The sequence below is a fragment of the Colius striatus genome, chromosome 16 (genome assembly GCF_028858725.1).
Source record: "Colius striatus isolate bColStr4 chromosome 16, bColStr4.1.hap1, whole genome shotgun sequence".
In the NCBI taxonomy this organism is placed as follows: Eukaryota; Metazoa; Chordata; class Aves; order Coliiformes; family Coliidae; genus Colius; species Colius striatus.
Window position 1 is genome coordinate 8,258,587 of NC_084774.1, and position 21,662 is coordinate 8,280,248.

Sequence of the window (21,662 nt, forward strand, 5' to 3'; positions counted from 1 at the left end):
CCACCCCCAGCTCCATCCACCTCCATCCTCATCCCCTCCCCATCCATCCACCCCCATCCCCATCCCGCCCCATCCACCTCCATCCTCATCCACCTCCATCCTCATCCACCTCCATCCTGATCCAACCCCATCCCCTTCCATCCATCCCCTCCATCCCCATCCATCTCCATCCCCGTCCCATCTCCATGCCACACAGCTGGGCCTCCAGGCAGCACAGCAATGGGCACCTCAGCTATCTCTCTGTAAACCCCTTCATTTTCCCACCAGGGGTTTACCACAGGACTGTCTGATCACACAGAAATACTGATTTTTACCAAGACATCAGCAAACAGCACCCTGCCGAGGTGGATCCCCTTCCCTTCCCTTCCCTTCCCTTCCCTTCCCTTCCCTTCCCTTCCCACACAGGGGCCAGCAGAGCTGCTTGGAGAAGGGCAGTGCTGAGCTGTCTCTCTCTGGACACACAGTGTCTGAAACGTTCAACAAAACCATTTGTTTCTTTTATTTTCAAAAGACAGTATAAAAACCCGCAACACTCCGACGTCACAAACCCTTACCCTAAAAAAATAGCACCAGGGAGAGTTAGAAACCTTTAACAAAGCATTCAGAAGGCATTTCCCCAATCTACCTCTCCTTAACATTGGTATAAACACGTAATACAGAGGCAGCTCTCACAGGGACAGATCTTTCGAGGAAGACTTGTCTGCTACAGTTGTGATCAGTGAGACTTGTGCCAACACCCTTCTCGTCCCTTTGATCTTTCACTGGTGTCTTTGTCTCATCTATTTTTCCGTTTCCTTTTGATCAGACAGAGGATGTGAGATCTGGAGCATGAAACCAGAGATGCCAGGGAGTGGAGGCTGGCAGAGGCCACCCCTCAGCCCGGATGGGAAGAATCAAAGTGGGTCCCATGGCGAGGGACGGTAGGTGGTGACCCCCCAAGGCCCCGTCTGGCACTGACCAGGGACTGTGGAGGGGGCTGGGCTCAGACATTAGTGTTGTGACTTGGGTGTGTGCTGGGGACAGAAGGGTGGGAGGTTGCTGAGGGGTTCAAAGCCAGGCAGCGTGGCAGTGGTGATGCCAGCACCCACAGAACCCACCCTGCCACGTTCCCAGTCAGTGACACAGCTGGCCAGAGACTGCTGCTGGTGCCCAAGCGCTCGCTGGTGTGGTGGATGCCAGCGGGGATGGGAAGGAGGCTGCTTGGCTTTCTCCAGCACTTTCCTGTGGCTCAAACACATGTCACTACGAGTCCAGTCCCGTGGGAGGACTTTACAGAGTAACCTCTGGGCAGGACCAAGGAGCAAAAGGCTGTTCAGCTGCCTGGGCTTCCCTTCCTGCCCATTCCCAAATGCAGCCTGGGGTTGGACAGAGAAAACGGTCCTCAGAGCCTGGGGATGGGTGTGGGGTGGAAAGCTGCACACAGCATGAGTGGGAAACGGGAGGCTTCCTCCTCTGGGGAGGTTGCCACCCTCCAACCCCTGTGAGGGGGTGCAAGGGGGTACCCCTGCATGTCAGAGAGGTAGAAAGAGCCGGGAGGGAAGCTCTCCTTTGCCACTGATGCTGTGCAGCACCTCATGAGACAGCCTGGCGTTGGGCACAGCAACAGCCCGACACCAAACCATGGGCTGCACGTACTTAGTTGTGTGAAGGCACCCAAGGACTCTGCCAGAGCCAGGGGACGGGCTGCAGTGAACAGCAGAGGTAGGAGAGGACAGAGGGACCAAGGGGGAACGTCAGGAGTTGTCTCAGTGCATTGAAATGTGCGTTGGAGTTCAAAGAGTCCTCGGGAGCCACCAGCTGAGACAGCAGCCCTGTGGCTACCCAAAACCTGGCAGAGAGGGATGGGCACAAGCCATGGGAACAGCACCCCTGGGACTTCATGGACAGCAAGACAATCCCTCCAGCAAAGTCAGGGAGCAGAGGGGGGCAATCCAAAGTGAGCACAGGGTAGAGGCAGGAGCTCAGGTTTGGGGGTACAGCCCTGGGGCACACACGCAGCAGCATCCCAGGCTGGGGAGGAGGAAGCACAGGGGAGGAGAGGTACAGCCCCTGCCTGCAGAGCCCAGGACCTGCCCCTGCCCCCAGCAGCCTCCTCACCCCACTGATGCTGGGGGTAGCCCCCTGCCCATGGAGCAGGGCTGGGGTGGGCCAGGGCAGGGCTGGGCTCCTGGGCCTGGCTGGATCAGGAGGAGCCTTTCCCTGCCAGGCAGCCTCTGTGCCACAGCTAACACACTGCTGCTACTGCTGGGGTTTGTGACACGGGACGTGACACTGGGGGGCTGCATTGGGAAGACAACATGGGCTATGACACTATCCTTCCTGCTAATGCACCACATTCAGCTGGGAAATGAATGCTCAGAGAACACTTTCCTTTACAGACACTGGAGCCCGAATCCTCCCTGCTCCACTCCTGTGTGAGCTTCCAAACCACTCAGCAGGATTGTAAAACGTAAGGAAAACTTGTGGATGCTTTCAAAAGGAAGTGGTGAACATCTGTAAACTACAGCCAAGTGTAGACAACAGTATCTCCTTAGTTCTAGCTAGAAAAGTAATTCTATCACCTCACAGTTCAGTTTCAGCTACATTCAGGTCTAGGAATCTCCACATTCTTATGTAATGCCTTAAAGCAGCAACAGACATTAAACAACAAAATCAAACGTCTCTCAGGAGTCTTAAAAATAAAAGTTAAAGAAAAAAAAGATTTGGTTTCTGTGTCCTGCATGTTCAGTGTGACCTGAACATGTGTGTCCTGCATGTTCAGTGTGACCTGACCCTGTGTCCTGCATGTTCAGTGTGACCTGAACATGTGTGTCCTGCATGTTCAGTGTGACCTGACCATGTGTGTTCTGCATGTTCAGTGTGACCTGAACATGTGTTCTGCATATTCAGTGTGACCTGACCATGTGTGTCCTGCATGTTCAGTGTGACCTGACCATGTGTGTTCTGCATGTTCATTGTGACCTGACCATGTGTGTCCTGCATGTTCAGTGTGACCTGACCATGTGTGTTCTGCATGTTCAGTGTGACCTGAACATGTGTTCTGCATGTTCAGTGTAACCTGACCATGTGTATCCTGCATGTTCAGAGTGACCTGACCATGTGTGTTCTGCATGTTCAGTGTGACCTGACCATGTGTGTCCTGCATGTTCAGTGTGACCTGACCATGTGTATCCTGCATGTTCAGTGTGTGTAACCTGACCATGTGTGTCCTGCATGTTCAGAGTGACCTGACCAGGGCCCCTACACCTGCTGCTGCAGGGTGCCAATTTTTGGCAGTTGCTTCAAGAGAGGTTTTGTTTGTTTAGGAAAAGCACTAATTCACTAGAGTTCAAGTTTGCCTGCAGCACCCCAGCAGCTGCCCCCACACTTACTGCTCAGCCAGTTGTGACTTTCCAGCTCGGGGCTAAACCAGAATGTTTGATGCTCTGGAGACTCCCATCTCCTCGGTTATGCACAGAGCTCCCTGCGCTGGCTAAGTACAACTTTTGTCCATCATTTTCTAGGTATCACTGCCGTTAGTCCCTTTAAAGAAAAGTTACCCTGCCAGGTTCTTTGGTTAAAGACATCTCTGCAGCTCTCCCTGGGGCCAGGCTGTGGTCCTGCAGCACGCGGCCGGGGAGGAGTCCGGCGCCGGTGCCCGTCCCTCTGCCGCCACGGCAGTGGAGCTGTGCATCTTTACCAGAGAGACCAGGGAGGCTCGGGCTGGCTATTCACAGGCAAAGTAATCCTTGAGCGGGGAGAGGAGGTGCTGGATGACGGGGACGCTCCAGGATCTCCCTAGCAGCTTCTGGCGAGTCCCGCGGCCCACGGTGGAGACGTCCGTGTAGTGGAGGGGAAAGCCAAAGATCCTGCGGGGCAGAGGCATAAGTGAGGGCTGGGTGAGGATCAGCATCCACCCCAGGCCCCCAGAGCCCACCCTCCTGACAGACCACCCCACGCTGTGTGCAGGCTCAGCTGCTCCACACCACTTAAACCACTCGCAGACAGGGAGCCCAGACTCAGCTGTGGACTGGGGATGTGACTCATCAGGGGGAGGCAAGCCAGGAATGAAGGAGCCTCACGCTGCACCTGCTGGCTCATGGAAATCTACCCGTGGCAAGTATGCACAACCATCCCCCTCCCAGGACATGCCTGTGGGCAGGGAACTGCGAGCTGCCCCAGCTCCAGGGGCTCACAGCACTGAGGGCAGCCAACATTAACCACCAGCAATTTTTCTGTCACAGCTCTGGAGCTCACCAAGCTGCCATGTTGCACTGGTACACCCTGGTATACAAACTGCAGCAGGGTCTCAGCCCAGCACCACCAGCACCCAGTTTCCCAGCTAAAGGGAGACCGTGGCAGGGATGAAGACCCCAGCATGCTGGCTCTGTTTTAAACTGGACTTGGAAAAGGAAAAGCAAAACAGAAGAGCCACCAGTAACCTCTCAGCTAGGAATCAGCATCAGCACCGAATATGGGGACTATCTAAATAAAATACTAAGTAACTAAATAGCTAAAGACAATAGAAAGTTGCTCCCAGCTCCCTGTGTCCTCATGTAGCCTCTCAGGCTTGGCCAAGGTCAACAGATCACAGAGGAACCACCAAGCAATTAGAGGTCGTTTGCCATAAAGTCATCTGCACACGCCAGAGCAGAGCTGCTCCTCTCAGGGAGGCAGCACAGGAGCCCTTTGCCCCAGGGCAGTGCCCCTCCTGAGCCACCCAGACGGGAAAATCTCCTATGGGAGGGGGACAGGGCTCTGCAGCATGGTCAGAGCCTGAGCAGCATCGCCGGCCTTGCTCATTAGCCATTCCTAATGGGGCCAAGCAGTGCCAACCCACATTCCCCACTGCCCTCCACAGCTTTTCTTGGGAGTGCTTTTGGAAGAGCCCTGTGCTGTGCTGTGCCATCCTGCCTGCCCCTGCTCACAGGGCACCTCTGCAAGCACCACCTGGAGCTATTCATGGAGAGAGCTCGAGTCAGGACAAAAAGCCATTTCACTGTCAGATACCTATGTGCCTCCAGCTCAGCTTTAATTAGATTTAACTCCAACAAACACTGGCAATTTAAATATAAACAAGCAAAAGTAAAAGCAGTCTGTGTTTATTGGCCAAGGCTTTGGCTGTGCCTAAACCAGGAGCATTTGGTGTGCAGGATTGCCACTAACTGGATTTTACTCCTGTTACGTGTTGATGTGAATTTGGGGGGCTACATACAAGCACAGTTGTGCTTTACTGCCTGACACAGTGTGAGCTTCCCCACACTAACCAGCACCAGCCAAGGAGGCTGCTGGGGGGTCATCTCTGGCAAAGCCCTGCACAGCACTGACCGGGACACAGGGCTGCCATACAGCACTCCCACGGCAGTCTGGCTCCTAAAGGCTGCTACACGTGTGCATCCCCAAGCTAGACAGCCCAGGCAGCATCCTGCACGAGCCCTGTCACTCTTCCCTGCACAGGCTTCAGGTCTGAGGCAGGGGACATTGCTACACTTTCCCAGAGTCTCTTGGCTGCTCATGAGGCAGCGCATCATCACATGCACAGCCCCGCAGGCAAAGCACGCCGTACAGGAGCTGCTGCAGCTCCCAGGAGCTGGGCTTAGGGCCAAGGAGCAAAGAAAAACCACATGAGCACCATGAACCAAACTCCAGTGAGAGGCTCAAAGCGACAGTGAAGGATTTACCTGTTCATCCCTGGAAGGTTGCCCCAGAAATAGCGAGCTCGGTGGGCAGCAGAGATCTTGATGGCATCAATCATGACGGGGTTACACTGCAGGCCACGGGAGGGGAAGTAAAAGTCAGGAGGTGCAGGCTCAGCCCCCTCATGCATGAGAAGCCCTTCTCCACTGCACTAGCAAATCCTCCCAAGGATGCAGCCCCCCAAATCCTCACTCCCAGCAGATCCCAGCCTGATGGGCCACGTGGGCTCCCACACCACAGCAGTGGCCAGCAGCTAAGGACAACCACAGCGTGCTCCAGAGCTGGTTTCTCTGGGCCAGGGTCAGGACTGTCAGCCTCCACAGGGCTTCCTGCTGCCACACAGCCCGTCCTGGCTGCCACTCAGTCAAAAATCCTTTCCAGCCCCTGACCTCCCTCTCTCTAGAAACAACAGGCATTGCTCTAACAGATGCTCTCTGCAAGGCTGGCAAAACCCTCCTCACAGAGAGCTAATGCTCAGGGTTAACCCACTGCAAGCCAGAGGGGACCCAGAGCCAAGACAAAGAAGTCAATCCCTGCACCAGACGGTGGGTTTTGCCTGGGGGCCGTATGAAACCACAGCCAGAGCCCCTCAGCCTGGGCACAGCTGGCACAGCCCAGCAAGTGTCCCCTGCTCTGAGCCCTCCCGGGGGCTGGCAGCAATCCCCACCTCCAGAAAGCGAGAGATGTCCCGCTTGTCGTTGACCCTCATGGCCACCACGTTCTCGAACATCCAGAAGAAGGGACGCTCCTCCCCCGCCTTGGGCCGGGCGTAGTTGAGCAGGTGGTAGAATTCAAAGAACAGCCTCCCTGTTCCTTCTACACGGGAGAGAGTCAGAGGGGAGGGTTGGGACCAGTTGTAGCACAGGGCTACAAGTCCAGGTGACCCGGCTGCCCTCCCCATCACAAGTGGCATGGAGACAGCCTGAGCTTTGCAGGTGCCATGCCAGGGTTTGCAGCTCAGACAGGAGCCATCACCAACACAAACTGGGGCTGAGCCACTTCCCTAGACTTCTCAGGAACACCCCAGGGGTACCCAACCCTGCAGAGGCAGAGCAGCCTTACCATACAGCCCCTTCCTGGCTGAATTCACGAGCGAGAGGTCATTGCAGGGGCTTCCCCCGATCACCAGATCAAAGGGACCCCACTCCTCGATCTGGAATGAATAGACAGACACAGTTAGGTGACACCACATAGGTCTCTCCCCAGCCAGGCAGCCCATGCCAGAGCCAGTGGGTGAGCCCACTGCTGCCGTGGTGCCCCATGCCCCTGCCCTCCCGCTCACGTTTCTCTTGGTGATGTTCCTGACGTCGTGCACGTAGGTGATGTTGCCCTCGTGCCGCATGGTGCCCACAGCAATGCGGTCCTCGCAGATCTCCGAGGCAATGTACTTCTCCACTTGGATGCCCAAGTCCTTCAGCACCACGTACCCTGCCAAGGGACAGAGGTCTGAGGCTGCACTGCTCTCTTTAGTCTCCCAGTCTCCTTCTTCAGCACAGAGGCTCGATGTGGCCACTCTTGCATCTCCTAGGTGCAGTCACACAGAACTTGTGGGTGAGCAAGCTGTTTTTGGACCTGTTCCTCCAGGCAGCTTTGCTCCCAGAAAGCAGAACTGCAGAGCTGACTGAACCCAGTCAAACCAGTTGCCCTCGTGCACTTTCTTTACTAGAGGCCAGGTTACCAGCACTCTCACAGCTCTTGCTTCACAGTGCAACCAGCCACTGAGATGGTGAAGCAGAACCTCTGTGAGCACAATTCCCATGCCCTCCCCTCCATCCACCCGCCCTTTCTCCACAGCCCTGTCCAGCAGGAAGGGGAGCCCCTGCCCTTATCCTCTTCTGAAGGAGACCCCCTGCCCCTCCTCCCCCTCTCCTCATCAAGCTTTCAGAGGCAGCACTGAGGCCATGAACCTATTCATGCCCAACATCCAGTGCTGAAAGCCTCCAGGATGGTGGCTCTTCCAGTGCCTCACCTGTGGCTATGCCGTCAAATAAGGACAGCACTCGAATAGGTCTCCTCTTTGCCGGTGGGATCGTTGGGTAGATTTTGGGTGCAGCCTACAAGGAAAGCAGAGCAGTGAAGCCCCAGCTCTGGGCAGTGCTGTGATGCTCTGAGGCCAAATCTTTGCTCTACAGGCATCACTTCTGCCTTCAGGGGAGCACCTGCAGAGCCAAGAGCACAGCACTCTGGGAGAGAGTGACAGAGTGAGACCAAGTCAGAGGGATGAGGCCTTTTGAGCTATTCTCCCTGCACCCTGCAGCCTCCTCCCCCCTAGCCCTTACATATTCCTGTCCCTTGTCGCTGGTGAAGAAGTCCTGCAGGCGGGTGTTCCAGTCCTGCCGGCGCTGCAGCACCCCGTAGCTCCTCTGAGGCTGGCACATGTAGCAGTTCCAGGGCTCCTGCTCTTTTGCCTTGGCTGACGTCCCTCGCCCCACCAGCACCTCCAGACACTCCACACAGAAGCACCTGCCCAAACCACACCACCTCATGTCCACTGCCTGCAGAAACTCTCTGGATCACCTCAGCCTCTCCTGGAGCCCACCCTGCCATGCACTGGAGCCCCCACCCCAGTCTATAGGATGTTTTTCCACTCAGCACTCTGGTTTTTAAGGCTGCCAACACAAGCTGGTGACACAGGTATAAAGCTCCTGCCATCCTCCCCAGGGCTTACACAAGTGCTGAGTGACTCAGCAGGGACGAGCAGGCTGTGCTGGGATGTGCTCTGCGTGTGGCAGCACAGCAGCTTGCCCGGTCTCAGCCTGCATCCCTGGAGTCCCAGCAGCGTGGCTGCCAGCCTGGCCAGTGCAGCCACAGGGCTCACCTGCAGCAGCTGGCGTTGCTGCAAAGCAGCAGCTCCTTGCCTTCGCAGCACACGGTGCAGTAGGACTGGTACCCGTCCTCATCATACATGTAGAAGAGCTCCAGGAATCTATCCTAGCAGAAGGACAGCCAGGAGGAGAGAAGGGTGGAGGGTCAGGATCCGTGCCCAGAGGGCAAAGACAGAAGGTAGGTTTGCTCTGTCCCTGGTGAGCAGCAGGAGCTCAGGGATGCACATCCTTGGTGCTTCAGGAGGAAAGCACACAGGGACACAGCCCCACGGTGCATCCAGCACGGCCAGGACCCGGCACAGACACCCCTCCTGTCCCAACAGCACTGGCTGCAGCGGGGCCAGACCCTGCACCCCAACCCAGCCCTGGCACAGCAGCACTTACCCTGCAGGTCTGGCAGAGGCCGCCCTGGAACAGCGGGTGGAAGGTGGCCGCATTCCTCCTGCCGCAGGACAAGCAGCTGTCTGTGTGGCAGAGAGCTCCATCACCCAGGGCACAGGCTGAGCCCCGTGTGCAGCTGTGGCTCCCCAGGAACAGTCCTGGGGGGGAACTGCACCACAATCTGCTCCCCACACACGAGGGGAGGCCCCTCAACCTGCTGTCCCCCTTCTACAGACCCCGGGTAAACAGCGACCCCCCACGTCTGCCTGGAGCTGCCCACAGGCACCTGCCTCAGCCACACATCTCCCAAAGGAAACAGGGTGATCAATTACCTTCGAGGCTCCCACTGTTGTTTGTCACTTCAGAAACCATTTGTTCTTTATAGCATTTAAAAAAAGAAAAAGCAAAGATATTTATCACTCCTCATGTAACAAACTGTAATGTCCTCTGCTTGCAGACACCTGGTCTCCTGCAGTATCTGCTGCAGCCCTCCTGATCACTGCACAGAGAAGGCAGACCAGGGACATGTTGGAAATCTTGGTGCAAAACCCCCATCCCTGAGCTCCTGCAGGTATTAGAGCTCAAAGTAGCAATGCACAGACCATTCCCAAGCAGAGCAACTAATGGAGCTCAGCTTGTGGCATCATGTCTTGCAGCTGTGTTTGCTGGTGAGCAAAGTGAGCAATGCAAGACCACAAACACTTTTTTGCCTTCAGAAACCAAGCTCATGGCCCTGGGAAGAAGAGCCCAGCCCTTTCCCAGAGAAGTTTCCAGGTGCTTTTCAGGATGCACAGCCCAAGCCCTGCTGCTCCCCAGCTCTCACTGCCATTACCTCTGGTCTGATCCTCTTCCACCCGCTGCTCCTTGCTGTTGTTGCAGAGGTTGGTCTTCAGCCTCTTGAAGGGAGGGTACTGGTCAAGGGACAGCACCTCCTCTGTCCCGTTCCTCAGGGCCCCGTTCTCTGCAGGGGAAAGGGAAAGGCAGCTCGCTGGGGACAAAGCTCTGGCACAAGCCCTGCCAGGTCCCAGCAGCAGAAGCCTGCCCAAGCACTCGGGTGGCTCGAGGCTCAGGCAGGTCACTGGCTTTCAGGAGCAATGGCTTTGGGGGTGTTTTACTCTGGGTTTTTGCAGCGCTGCTGTGGGAAACCCCAGTGAGGAGGGAGGAGCCCCAGGGCCCCCTCAGGGCTAGGCTGGGCTGAGAGCTGCGATGGCTGCTGCCCAGACAGCCCCTGGCCCTGCTCCTGCCACCACCTCACCTGAGACTTTGGGTGGCTGCAGCCCCTTCAGCCCCAGGGGTTTGAAGCCAGTGAGTGCCCAGTCGACCATGGGCTTCAGCTGCTCCTTCAGGGACTCCCCAGGGGTGGCTGCAAACGTCTTCCCACAGCGGCTCCGGGCAACCTGCCGAGAGAGAGGGGACGCTCAGGACCAGGGTGCCCAGTGCTGGTCCCCAGGCAGGGAGCAGCCCAGCCACAGCACGTGTGGCTCAGATGTCTGCCAGGGTCCAGGCCCCATCCCCACCACACACACACACACACACACACACACACACACACACGTGCATGGGGCTTGGCATCCCCAGCACAGCAGCAGCTGCCGGATTCCTGTGCCGGGTGGGTCCTCGGCCGTGCTCCCAGCCTCCCCTCCCTCAGTGAGCCCATCTGTCCCCCACCAGCCCCAGTGCAGCTGGGAACACGGACAGATCAGCCCCAGCTCTCACCCAGACTCTGCTCCCCAGCAAGCAATAGGAAGCAAAGAAAAGGTGTCTGCGGGTTTCCAGCACCTTCACCTGGAGCATGATGCATCCCCTGGATGAGGATCAGACCTATGGGGTGCTCAGTGCCAGTCCTGGCTACAAGGGGCAGCTGGCACGAGCCCAGGACACATTCTGCCAGTGTGACACTGCCTTGTAACCTGGGATTACCATGGGAGCCTGGCCCCAGGGGTTTCTGGAGCAGCAGGTTATTACTGAATCTCCCAGAATAATCAGAGTTTGGCCCCATGGCTGCATCAGAGAAAGGAGGGGTTTCCTACAGACATCTGTCCAGCAGATGGGGGAAATGATTAATTCTGGACTGTGGCAGGAGCTCCCTCAGAGACTGCTCTCAAGGTGATTCACAGGCATTACCCAGAGCCAGCCCAGACGCAAAGCAGAGCCGTGGGAAGTCCGGCCCCACCGCCTCCCCTGGCACTGCAGGCACAGGGGCTGAGTGGCTGCCCTGCTCCCTGGCTCGGACACCTCTTCCTGCCCAGCAGTGCATCTCCTCCACTGCATCAGCCTCCCAAGCACAGCCTGTCTCTGCCCACACCCCACAGAGCCCGGCCACCGCACTTGGCACCGTATCCGTGCACCCCAGCTCCGCTCCGTGGTTACCTCCAGGGCATGGTATATGGCTCGTCGGTAGGAGACCAGCTTATTGAACGAGGAGGAATTGAAATGCTGCCTGAAGGCCATCAGTCCCACCAGCTTGTCTGCAGAAACCTGGGGGAGAGGGACAGCAGCTCACCAGTGAGCAGGGGCACGCCTGGCTTCGGCCATGCCCCGCCGGCACGGCGCTGCCGGGGCTTTGTGTGGGCTGTGTGTGCGGCAGAGCCCAGCGGCAGCTCTGCAGAGGGGGATGAGATGAGCAGCAGAGGGAGGAGAGCAGAGGCAGCAGCACGGCCTGAGCTGCTGCAACAGGGGTTTTGCACCCTCTGCTGGCACTGCACTGCTGAACGCACAACCGGCACGGCACAGCACCCAGCACGGCACCAGCGCGGCACTGGCACAGCGCTGGCACCCAGCACGGCACCAGCGCAGCACTGGCATGGCACCGGCACGGCACTGGCACGGCACTGGCACCCAGCACGGCACTGACATCCAGCACATGGCACCCAGCACATGGCTCAGCACCAGCACCAAGCATTTACTTCCTCCTGCCTGCAGTGCAGGGGAGGTGCAGGATGGCTGAGGGGCAATGAGGCTCCAGGAGGGCATCCCTCACCCCTCGCCAGGCAGGGAGCCATGGGGCAGTCTGAGAGACCAGGACATGGACACAACCCTGTGCAGGGGCCGGGCAGACCCCACACTGCCGGATCCTGCACCATCTTTTGGTGGCCACGAGAATGCCAGAGCCCGCCTACAGCAGGGTCCCTGCCCAGGGAGGCTGCAGCTGGGCACACACAGCCCAGAGGCAGCCTCAGCAGCGGGACAGCCAGCAGAAACGTGCAGGGGAAGGAAGGGATGTCAGCCTGGGCGAAGGCAGGGGCAGGCAGCTTACCTCTGAGAACTTGCCATCTCCGAACCACTGCACCCAGCGCATGCCCGACACCGCCTGGCGCTTGGCCGTGGCTCGGTAGGACACCACGATCGCAGGCCACCAGGAGAAACCTTTGATCTTTCCCCACACCAGCTCCCCAATTCCAAATTCCTTCCCATCCTGAGAACCAGAGACAACACACATCAGCCTGGAGCACACATCCCGAGTGCCCGCAGCACGGAACGGCCTCGGGGTGCCCTGCAGAGCTGCTCCACACACGTGGGCCCCTGTGCAGGGAGCTACAAAAGCTGCCCCTCTTCTCTCCCCACCCTCCCACCCAGAAAAACAGCAGAGCTGCCCCCTGGCAGCGCTGGCAGCTGCAGCCCCACGCCTGGCGCCTGGCACACGCGGCACCGTGCGTGCTCCATCCTGCACGGCCCTGCCGGCACCAGCACCGGCGCGTGCCCACTCCTACCCGCCCTCCCGGGGTCTCTGCTCAGAAGCTGACAAGCCTTTGCCAGCCCTCACACAAACCAGCAACTGCAAAGCTCCAGCTGTCACAGAAGGGCTTGCAGCAGCCCTGCTGAGGGGAAGAGGCGGGCAGAGCCCTGGAGGGGCACGGATGGACTCGCAGCCACGTTCATCAGGGGAACTTGTCTCATGGCACGCTGCAGCCCAGCCAGGGACGATGCTGCGTGTCCTGCCTGCTGCACAGAGGACTTGGGACCACGTTCACTCCCTGGGCTGCCCAAGCAGCTCCTCAGCACAACCTCACAGCTCAGCTCCTCTGGCTGCACCCCAGGGACAGGGCACCCACCCTCCTCTTGTTGCCACATGGGAGGGTGGAAAAAGGGGCAGAGCAAAAACAGAGAAGGACGAGCCAGGAATTTTGGTGTGACCGTGCCAAGGGCCTCCAACAGGCAGCCTGATGGGCCATGCTGGCACACTGCTGTGCCCAGGGAGACGCTGCTCACAGGAGCAGTCACCTCTGCCTGCAGAGCTCTCCTTCCCAGCTTTGTTCTGCAATTAGGCACCTAATTATGCAGCGGAGACACAATTGCTCAATTCCTGCAAGTCTCAGGCCCTGCCCTGACGCCCTGCAGGCACTGAATCACTCTCTGCAGCTCCAGCAGTTTCCTTTCTCTCCAGCATCTCCCCCCACAGAAACGTTTCCTGCACATGCAACTGCGTGTCTGGCCGGGGCGGCGTGGCTGCCAGCCCGGCGTGTGCCGCGCACGCGGCTCGGGGCCCTCTGCAGCCCCAGGGGTGGCACGGCCTGGGGACAGCCCAGCACCCTCACACCACACCCTGGGCACACAGGGAAGAGCAGGGCAGAAGCAGTGGTGAGGTTTGCAGAGCATCCTCTGGCCTGCAGCCCGGGGAAGGTCCGTCCTCGCCCCGCAGCGCTCTGGGCAGAGCCCGGCCGCTCCGTACCTGGTACTCCAGTGCCACCCCCGTGTCCCTGCTCTCCAGCTCCTCGGCCCCCAGCTCAGCAGAGCCGTTCTGCCCCTCCTGGGAGCTGCTGCCCGACAGGGTGCTGCTGCTCTGGGACGAGTCCCGCGAGTCCTCCTCCGTCAGGTCGATGGTGGCCACGGGCACGGACGAGCGGCGCTTGGAGCTCTGCACGGCACAGGCAGGAGGGTGAGCAGGGCAGGAAGGCAGCCAGAGGGGCAGGGGGGAGCAGAGACCTGCCCCACGTCACCCCCAACCCCTCAGCTGGGGAGAGGGAGAGCCAGGGAGCAGCTGGGAAGGGATGGGAGGGCCCAGGACTGGGACAAGTGAGGGAGAAGTGTTCTGCTTTTGCTTGTAAGACACAGAACACAGTGTCTCGCTTGCTCTCTTCCCTTTTCCTCTCCCCAGTCAGCCCAGGCTGCTCTAAGCACACAGTTCATAGCTGGGCCAAGCACACACCCTCCCACTTCACAAGGGAAACTGAGGCAGGACGTGTCTGCAACATGTCTGAAGCCACTTGGCCAAGGCACAGCAGCAGTGCAGGTCTCTGGAGCCCCAGGGAAGCCCCAGGGAAGCCCTGGCCCCACGCAGACCCTCACCCGCAGGGGGGCTGGCAGGTCCCCGGCAGCCTCCACGCTGCTGGGCTCCTTGATCCGCATCTCGTGCCGGGTCTGTCCCGCCTGGAAGATGAGTCGGACGGGCGGCTTCTGCCTGAGGCTGCTCTCCCAACCAGCACTGCCCCGGGGCTGCACCTGCAACCACACAGAGGTGCCGTGGCACCAACCATGCCCCTGGCACGCGGGGACAGGGACAGGCTGTGCTCCAAGGACACCAGAGCCCTGGGGACTGGGGGAAGGCCAAAGAGCCTGGAGAGCTGCAGGAGGCAATTCAGGCTGAGCCTTGGTGCAACCAGGCACTGCACAGGAGCATCCACTGCTGCAACCCCCAGCACCCGGCACTGGGAGCAGGGGCTCACCAGCAGCCACTCACATCAGCTTTTGTTTTCAGCAGGTCACATGCAGCCTTGACTACACCCTCCTGCACCTTCCCTTGCAGCTGCAGCCACAACACTGTGACCCAGAGCAGCAGGAGCCAGCACCCATCAAGGACTGGCCCCTGGGAGAGCCACAGGCCCTGGCACAGCCACACAGATCAGCAGTGCAGATAAAGCCCAGGGCTCACACTGGTGTGGGGGGCTCACACTGGTGTGGGGGCCTCTCCCTCTCTCCCTCCTGCAGCCCAGCCCTGCGGAAGCAGCCAGGGCAGCCTTTCCCCTGTGGTTTCAGCAGCCCTAGTTTACAAACAGTCTGACCCACACACATTTCCTGCCTCTGGCATAACAAGAGTTTGAAAACGAAAGGAGGTTTTGCAAGTGCCGAGCCCCTGAGCCCGAGTGGTGGGAAAGCAGCATTCTCACCCCTGCTGGATTTATGGCCCTTTCTTTTGGAAGCTGCCTCATCAGAGACAGATCTCCAACCTTGGGGTTTTATTTCAAAGTCAAAACAATAAAGCCAGAAGGCAAGAAAAAGAATGCTTCCAGACCCTGGAGGTTAGTCAACCTAGTGGAGACAAAATTGGGATCCAGCCCCAAAGCAGCTACAAGCAGTGCACCCTGAGAGGGGGAGACGTGAGATGCTTCAGCCCAGCAACGAGGCCAAGGCTTTTTAAAGGAAAAGCCAGCATAATAATTACTAGACTGTTGCCACACACAGTGGGCACCACTGCATCACACCCCACCCCCTCCTGCTGCTGCTGCCCCCATGCCAGCCGGGAACTCTTAAGTGAAAACAATTACTGTGCTTTACAATGCATATTGCATCTGCCATTGGACTGCTCTCCTGGCACTAGGCAAGGGGAAACAAGTGAGGGTCCTGGGCACCAGCTGCCCCTGCAGACAACCCACAAAGCCCCTGGGCAATCAGGGCTTAGAGCAGCCCTGGTGAACACTCACCTCCTTCTCCTTCGTGACTGTGAGTGGCCAGGACAGGTCCTCCTTGGAGAGGTCTCCCTTGCTCACCCTCTTGTTCTTCAGGGCCCCAGCATCTGCACAGGGATAAGGAAGAGCAGCCTCAGGCCCTGCTGCCTGTCCTGGCAGTGTCCTCACACCTCCACCTGCAACTGCTCTGAGCAGCACAGCATGATTGGAAAAGACTGAAACCTCATCTTGGAGAAGTGTGGCTGAGAGCACAGTCAGGCAGTGTCCCTGAGGCTCCCATCACAGCACTGCTGACACCAGCACTCCCAGATCACCCACCAGCCCCCAAAGCTGAGAGGGACTAACAGCAAGTGTGGGGACCTAATGGACTCTTTTGTTCCCTGGGATCTGCTCCAGACTCACCTGGAGTGCTGGGCTTCCTGCTCGGCTCCAGGACAAGGGCAGGGGTGTCCTTAGTAGGGTCGGTGCAGTCCCCATTGGTGAGGATCAGCTCTGTCCTGCAGCCTGCTTCATCCTGGCTGTGGCTCTTGCCCTTCTTCATGGTGGCCTGTGGAAGCCAGAGGGGAATGGAAATTTAGGCAGGCAGAAAAGCCCAGGGAAAGCAAAGCAGACAGCTTGAGCTCTTCAGGCCAGCCACAACTTCTCGTGCCCTCAGCAGAGGGGTCTAACTGGAGATGCATCTGGAGCAGTCTGGTCAAACTGGATGCATCAGAAAGCAGGGGACATCCCCTGCCCCAGGTACCAGGGGCCTGCAGTGACTTACACTCACCCACTGGGAAAAAATTCCTCCTTCTCTCCCCTACCTCAGCTCCCAGGGCAGGGCAGGGGTCTGGGCAGCACTCCCACAGCACCACCCCCTGCCCCAGGGCTGGGGTCCCTCTCCCTGGGAGCTGCTGCTGTGCAGATAAAGCCCAGACAGGGTTCCCCAAGGAGAGGTGGGTCATGGCTCGTCTGCCAATGCCTCTGCCTTCCCTCGGGTGTCCTCCCTGGATCTTGTTTTGGGAAGTGGAAGCTCTCAGGCTTTCCCAGAGGCACCTGGGACTTTGCTAACGAAGCTGCTTCATTGCTGGGCTACGGATCTGTGCTGCAACTTGCCCCTCCAGCAGCACAGTCATTTCAGGAGCACGTAACTCAGCTCCATGAGCTAAGGAGCAATCAGGGCTCTATGCACCTAAGGCCCTGTTAGGAAGCAAAAGCAACCCCCTGCTCCAGCCCCAGAGACCCCAGGCTCCAGCCCTGCCGCCCCCTCCCCAGTGCCCTCACTCAGCATCGCTTCACCTGCTCCACTAATTGAGATTTCTGCTTTGAAATCATCTGTCAGCACCTCTGACAAACAAAGAACAGGCAGGGTTTGATGTTTTGAATGCCAAGGGCAGTGTTAAAACCCTGGTAACATCCAAACACGAAGGAAAACAGATGCTGGGAGCCCACCTCTGCAGGCAGAGCCCCCAGGAGCACGTCCCGGCAGCCCCCGCAGACATGGCTGCTCAACAAAGGCACGAGGAGAGGAATGGCACCAGAGGGAGGCTAAAGCTGCACAAACCCCTACAGCTGCGTGCAGAAATCCCACTGCTGCTGCACATCTGCTCCCAGAGCCAGCAAACAATTCCTGGGAGCTGCCCAGACTCGCCGGGCTGCCCCAGCTGCCCCCAGCCCGAGCGGCTGGTCCCACGCGCCAGCCCTGGATGCTCTTGGGTACAGCAGCACAGCACAGCAGTACAGCAGTACACCCAGAGCAGCACAGCAGTACACCCAGAGCAGCTCCTACAGGCTCTGATCCTGCTCCCCAGCCTGCAATGCACAGCAGCAATCCCAGCCAGAATCCATGCAGCCAGCTGTGGGAAGGAATGCTGCTGTTAGCATGAGGGTGACCCAGAGAACAGGCTGTTACAGGGCAGCATGAGGCTGTTACGATCCAGCCTCGGATGCTGCCCAGTGCCCAGTCTCCAGTGGGCCATCAGGCCAGCACAGCCCTGCTAGTCCTGCACTCAGGAGGCAGAGGGGAGGGCACCACAGCAGCCAGGTCTCCTCAGGACAAAGAGCCAGGACTGAGCCCCCGATGTGCCAAGCTCGGCTTTGCCACGTGCTCAGGGAGCTCTGACACCATCTCTGTTATAAAAGTGGGGGAGAAAGTCATGGACTTAAGTGCTCCCCAGCAGCACTGGAGGCACAAACCCCTCAGCTCAGCCAGCTCAGACCCACAGGCATAGCCCAAGCACAAGGGCTGCAGCTCAGCAGGCACAGGCAGGACCTGCAGCAGGAGGAGACACAGACACAGCACTGCACAAGCAGAAAAGCGAACATCACACCATGACCCCAAGTGCACAGCGAGGTAAAGCCTCCCTTTCCCAGCAGCCTGCACTGAGGCAGCAGGAGCCCAGTCCCCAGCCCTTCAGCATCACGAAACGAAGTCACACTCCTGGGACCATCTGAAGGGGGCTGCCGGGGCCAACGACCACCAAGAATCTCCCCCAGGAGCCACTGTCCTCACAAGCCTCACCAGCTCCTGCCTGGGAGGAAGGCTCAGCTCTTTGTCCTCACCTCCCCTCGCAGAGACACACACCAACATGTGCACACAGGGCATTACGAAAATAATAAGAACCAGAGCACTCCCCTCACATGTTCTGTCTGACAGGGGGGAGGAGGAAAAACAGCCCCGCGGTGTTTGCATTGCCTAACTCACTGCAAACACACAGGCACTGCACTCCAGCCCCTGCCCTCTGCACGAGAACCCACGAAGAATAAAATGCTGCAGAATTCCAGCCCCGATGCTCAAAGCTCCCCCAGAGACTGGCTCCAGCAGCAGCCTGGTGACCAGGACGTGCCCTGCAGCGATACCCCACCAAGACAATGAACCCGCTGACTCCGGATCCCGCCCTAGTTTTGCAACACCAGTTTCTTTAAGGTTTGCCAAACTGGTTAAAGACCATGCCACAATATTAACTGCTTAGAGAGACTCTGCATCCCAGGTCTGCCCGGCCGGGGGCTGCCCTGGAGCAGGCGGACGGGCTGCGCTCACCTGCGCCGCATCCTGCATCCCGGCTGTGCCCCGAGGCTCCCGCTGCCCCTGGGGCTGCTCCCCCAGCCTGGCTCTGAGCTGTTCCCCCAGCCTGGCTGAGCCTGGTTTCAGTTTTCTTTCTTGAGAAAACAGGCTGGCCCTTATCAGGTGTGTTTCCCCAGTAGGTGGAGAGATTGCAGGGGAGACAGCCGGACTTTGCCTCCAGACAGGGGCATGCATATCAAAAGGCTGGAGGGAAGCGTTTTACAGGATGGCTGGGATGGCAGCCATCACCCAAGCACTGTTTGAATAACAAAAAAGAAATAAAGGACCCCAATGGCCGGGGCTCGCTCCCTCCAGGCTGGCTCAGGGCTATGGCTCACACAAATGGCCTTTAACTCTCCCCAAAGTGAACATTTCCCTCTAATCCTGGAAAGAAAAGAGTTGCTGGGTTGGCAGTTTAGTAAGAAAGGGAGCCCATTTTGGCAGATATGCTCATTAAGAAGGGCAGGCTCTCCCCTCCCCTGCCCGTTTCCTGTGCCTGGCCCCTCTCTGGCTCCCGCGCTCCACACTTCCCTCCATTTTCCCCCGTTTCCTCTCCTGCCCCTGCCCCACAGCTCTCTGCAGCCCCCCCAGGCTCCAGCCTTCTGCAGCCCCCCCAGGCTCCAGCCCTCTGCAGCCTCCCCAGGCTCCAGCCCTCTGCAGCCTCCCCAGGCTCCAGCCCTCTGCAGCCTCCCCAGGCTCCAGCCCTCTGCGGCCACCCCAGGCTCCAGCCCTCTGCGGCCACCCCAGGCTCCAGCCCTCTGCAGCCCCCCCCAGGCTCCAGCCCTCTGCAGCCCCTCCAGGCTCCAGTCCTCTGCGGCCCCCCCAGGCTCCAGCCCGGTGCCTGCTGCCTTGCAGCAAAGCTGGATTGAATGAAAAGAAACAAAAACCAAACCAGTCCCTCCTCAGACCAGGCCTGAGAAGTCTCCTGGGCAGCCACCATCGCGGCCAGCCGCTGCTCCAGCCACTCTAGGCTCTTTACCATGCTCATCTCGCTCACGTCCCGCCGAGACGAGCCACGCTGGCTCTGCCAAGCCCCCTGCCCCGGGACGTGCCCGGCGTGGAGCCAGTGCTGCCTGCAGGCAGGGCTGGGGGCTGCAGGGGGCTGTCCTCACGCAGGTGGGTCTTGCTCAGCGATGGCAGGTCCACTGCCTGCAACTCTCACTGCTTCATCTTTCCCCTGCACAAGAGGACATAAAGCCATGACAATGATGCCTCACTGTCCCCATCTCCCCCCACCTGGCCCTGTACAGCCCAGGCTCCAGCCTCCAGCCCTCCCCAGAGCAGGGCACTGGGACGCCCTGGCTCATTCCCCTCCACTGCCATAAAAAACTAGCAAACTGCAAACAAGAGGCAGAAAAAGCGAGTCCTGCTGCAGGGACAGCACATTTCACCCCCCTGGCTCCATCTCTTCAATCCTTTCCGAGTGAGGTCGGGGCAGCATCAGCGGGAGCCCCCGGACCAGCGCCCTCCCTGTGCATCCCCCGGCGCCTCTGTCCCGGGCTCCCGGGACTCGTGCCCCACGCTGGGGAGTTCATTTCTCTTTTTCCAATGCTCCCCCTCTCTCTCCAGCGGAGCGAAGCTTCTCCCCGGGCTCCAGAGGGAGAAGGGGGACGCCGGCAGAGACCCCTCCCCGCCGGGCTCCCCCCCGGATCGGTACCTGCCGGTGGGGCCGGTGCCTGGCACCGTCCCGGCTCCGGCTGCTCCCTCCCCTCCGTTCTCAGCCCCGGGGACACCGCTCGCCCGAGCCGCCGGTGGGGAGCTGCTTCCCTGCGAACAGAGAAAAAGCACGATATGCTGACAGATCCCTGACCCACGAACCCAAAACAAAGGTATTCAGCCCCGGCGGCTCAGCCGCGGCATCCCGGGCTCCCGGAAGCCCTCCCCGGGCCCCCCTGCCTGGGGGCGGCGCTGGCCGGGGACCGCCGGGCCACGGTAACCCCAGCCCTCCCCTCAAACCCTCCCCAAACCCTTCCCGCTCCGAAGCCGTCACTTGCCGTTCCACCGACGAGAGCCCGAGGTTCCGCGGGTTTGCCGTGCTCCTGCCGCGGCCTCGGGCTCTGTCCCCGCCCGTCCCGGCATCGCCGGGGGTCCCGAGCCCCTGGCCCGACCCCGCCGTGACAGCCCCGGGACGCGCCCCCGGGATACGGAGCCGCGGGAAACTCCGAAAGTTGCGACGGGAGCGGGAGCGAGCCCAGCCCGGGGCCACGGGCGTACCGAGCCTCCCGCGAACCCGCCCGGGGGGCGCCGAACGCCGGCAACAAGTGGCGGCGGGACCCGCCGCCCCCTCCGCCCCGAGCCGCCGCGAACCGGGCGCGGGGCCGCCCGATCGGCCGCGGCCGGGCAGCTCCGGTGCGCCCGGTGCCGCGTCCCCGCCCGCCCCATTGTCCCCCGCCGCCGCCGCCGCGCACAACAAAGCCGTCCACGAGGGCGAGCGGCGGCTCCGGCCCCGGCGGCCCCGGCCCGCCTCGGTGCCCCCGGCCCCGCGCTCACCTGCGGGACGCGCCGTCCGGCGGGGCCGCGCCGCTCGCCGCCGCCCGCGCCCCGGCCGGCCCCCGACAGCCCCGCGCTCCGGTTACATGGCGCTTTAACCCTGCCCGTGCTGGGCAGCCCCTCCTCCGCCGCCGCCCCCGCCGCCCGCCGCGCCGCACGGCGGGGGAGGGGAGGGGAGCGCGGGGCCCGCACCGCACCCGCCCGGCCCCCCGCGCACGCATTCCCCGGGGCCCCGCATTCCCCTGCGATCCAAACCCCCCGCGGCTCCGCACGCCCGGCGCCGCTGTATCCCCCCCCCCGCTGCTCCGCATGTCCCGGGACATCACCCATTGCCCCCCACCCCTCCGGGACCCAGCATCCCCCTCGCGGGACTCAGCATCCCCCTCCCGGGGTTCTACGACCCCCTTGATGTCTCACACCCTCCCGGGGGTCCCCATCCCCTGGTACCCTCGGTGTCACCCAGTGCCCAGCATCCTCCAGGGCTCAGCAGCCCTCTGGGGCTCAGCACCCCGATGCAACAGAGGAACCATCCTAGCAGAGAAAGGGCACCCCCAGAGCCCTTGCCCCACAAGCCACCCCTCTGCCCCGCTGCTTTGCGCCAGCACCGTGCCCCTTGCAGCACAC

General features: G+C 60.1%; 1 protein-coding gene across 2 annotated transcripts; it reads right to left on the reverse strand.

The window, feature by feature from the left end:
* Positions 1 to 3,706: 3,706 nt before the first annotated feature.
* DNMT3B (DNA methyltransferase 3 beta) lies at positions 3,707 to 19,536 on the reverse strand. 2 transcript variants are annotated; one of them, XM_062008977.1, is made up of 19 exons: positions 19,441 to 19,536; positions 15,908 to 16,052; positions 15,521 to 15,612; positions 14,169 to 14,249; positions 13,552 to 13,737; positions 12,139 to 12,297; positions 11,253 to 11,360; positions 10,138 to 10,279; positions 9,715 to 9,843; positions 9,215 to 9,259; positions 8,886 to 8,965; positions 8,495 to 8,607; positions 7,956 to 8,139; positions 7,646 to 7,730; positions 6,959 to 7,104; positions 6,715 to 6,829; positions 6,344 to 6,603; positions 5,661 to 5,746; positions 3,707 to 3,848 (listed from the first exon to the last, which is right to left on the reverse strand). In XM_062008977.1, exons 1-19 carry the CDS (start codon positions 19,534 to 19,536, stop codon positions 3,707 to 3,709), a joined length of 2,394 nt encoding a protein of 797 aa, XP_061864961.1. The 2 variants fall into 2 exon arrangements, with proteins under 2 accessions (XP_061864961.1, XP_061864960.1); XM_062008976.1 differs by having other exon boundaries at positions 14,169 to 14,321.
* Between the last annotated feature and the right edge of the window lie 2,126 nt (positions 19,537 to 21,662).